This window comes from Geospiza fortis, unplaced genomic scaffold (assembly GCF_000277835.1).
Source record: "Geospiza fortis unplaced genomic scaffold, GeoFor_1.0 scaffold833, whole genome shotgun sequence".
NCBI lineage: Eukaryota > Metazoa > Chordata > Aves > Passeriformes > Thraupidae > Geospiza > Geospiza fortis.
In genome coordinates, this window is record NW_005054999.1 from 17,160 (window position 1) to 19,014 (window position 1,855).

Sequence of the window (1,855 nt, forward strand, 5' to 3'; positions counted from 1 at the left end):
CAGAGGTTTATGTCCAAAAAGGAGACAGAGGAGTCCTTTGACTTTATTCCAATCAAGGCAGAGGCCATGGGGCATTCCCCTGGGGTGTCTCCAAGTTTTGGAGGATGCAGCCTCCCTTTTTATCCCAATTTCCCAGCCACATTTCCCTTCTTACTTGAGAGGTTCAGACTCCCCAATACACCTGATAGCAAAGATTTCCCTCTAATGCACAACCCTCCCTTTTAGTTTTTAATTCTTATGGAATTTTGGGTTTTTTCCCCATTTCTGAGGCGCTTGAGAGGTTCAGACTTCCCAGAGCACCTGGTACCAAAGACTTCTCTCTAATTTGTAACCCTCCTTTTAATTTTTTAATTCTTACAGAATTTAGGGTTTTTTTCTTCCCCATAGTTTCTTTCATCTTTCAATGTCCAATTTCATTTCTCAGCAAACCAAAAACCAGTTTATTTGTAAAAGCAAATATCAGTTTATTTGGAAAAAAAAGCAGTTTATTTATAAAAGGAAATCTCTTTTTCCATTCATCAATCAGTGGAATCCTTCCCACTGTTTCTTTTACTTCCCAGTACCGGTTTTATCTCCCAGTGCCGGTTCGATCTCCTGGTACTGGTTTTACCTCTTGGTGCCGGTTTTACCTCTTGATGCCGGTTTTACCTCTTGGTGCCGGTTTAATCTCCCAGTGCCGGTTTTATCTCCCAATGCTGGTTTTCTCTCCCGGTACCGGTTTAATCCCCCAGTACTGGGTTTTATCTCTTGGTGCCGGTTTTATCTCTTGGTGCCGGTTTTATCTCTTGGTGCCGGTTCAATCTCCCAGTACCGGTTTTATCTCCCAGTTCCGGCTTAATCTCCCAGTCCCGGTTTTATCTCCCAGTGCCGGTTTTATCTCCCAGTACCGGTTTTATCTCCCAGTCCCGGTTTTATCTCTTGGTGCCGGTACAATCTCCCAGTACCGGTTTTATCTCCCAGTTCTGGCTTAATCTCCCAATGCCGGTTTTACCTCCCAGTCCCGGTTTAATCTCCCGGTGCCGGTTTTACCTCCCAGTGCTGGTTTTATCCCAAAAGAATTTTGGGATTCATCCCCCTTAACCCAGAGAATTTGGGGATTCATCCCCGTTAACCTGAAGAATTTTGGGATTCATCCCCCTTAACCCAGAGAATTTTGGGATTCATCCCCATTAACCTGAAGAAATTTGGGATTCATCCCCGTTAACCTGGAGAAATTTGAGATTCATCCTTGTTAACCTGAAGAAATTTGGGATTCATCCCCATTAATCCAGAGAAATTTGGGATTCATCCCCGTTAACCAGAAGAAATTTGGGATTCATCCCTGTTAACCCAGAGAAATTTGGGATTCATCGCCATTAACCGGGAGTAATTTGGGATCCATCGCTGTTAACCCAGAGAAATTTGGGGGGCGTTTTCCTCCCGCCCCACAGCTCGTTTGGAGACCCAAATCCCCCGTTCCTCTCCCCCTTTTTGCAGATCTACCCCTACGAGATGCTGATGGTGACGAACCGAGGCCGAGTGAAGCTCCCGCCCGGCGTGGACCGGACCAGGCTGGAGGTGGGGGCTGTGCCACCCTCGGGGGCGCTCGGGGTGTGTCCCCATCCCCTATCCTGTCACCAACCTCTGTCCCCTCCCCCGCAGCGCCACCTGTCCCCCGAGGATTTCCTGAAGGTGTTCGAGATGTCGCCGGAGGAGTTCGGCAAGCTGGCGCTGTGGAAGCGCAACGAGCTGAAGAAGAAAGCCTTCCTCTTCTGAGTCCTCCTCCTCCTCCTCCTCGGGCCAGCTCCGTCCGTGTCGCGCCGTGGAACCGCTTCAGGGCTCCCCACCGGTTTTTATTGGGGTTCCCCCCACCCCC

General features: G+C 48.9%; 1 protein-coding gene across 1 annotated transcript in view; it reads left to right on the top strand.

Moving 5' to 3' along the window:
- DMTN (dematin actin binding protein) overlaps positions 1-1,849 on the top strand; it is a 12,065-nt gene extending 10,216 nt beyond the window's left edge. The window contains exons 10-11 of the mRNA XM_031065664.1: positions 1,470-1,557; positions 1,642-1,849. Coding sequence (XP_030921524.1) covers positions 1,470-1,557; positions 1,642-1,755 — 202 coding nt within the window. The 3' untranslated portion in view covers positions 1,756-1,849. The remainder of the gene's footprint in view (positions 1-1,469; positions 1,558-1,641) is intronic.
- The last annotated feature ends 6 nt before the right edge of the window (positions 1,850-1,855 follow it).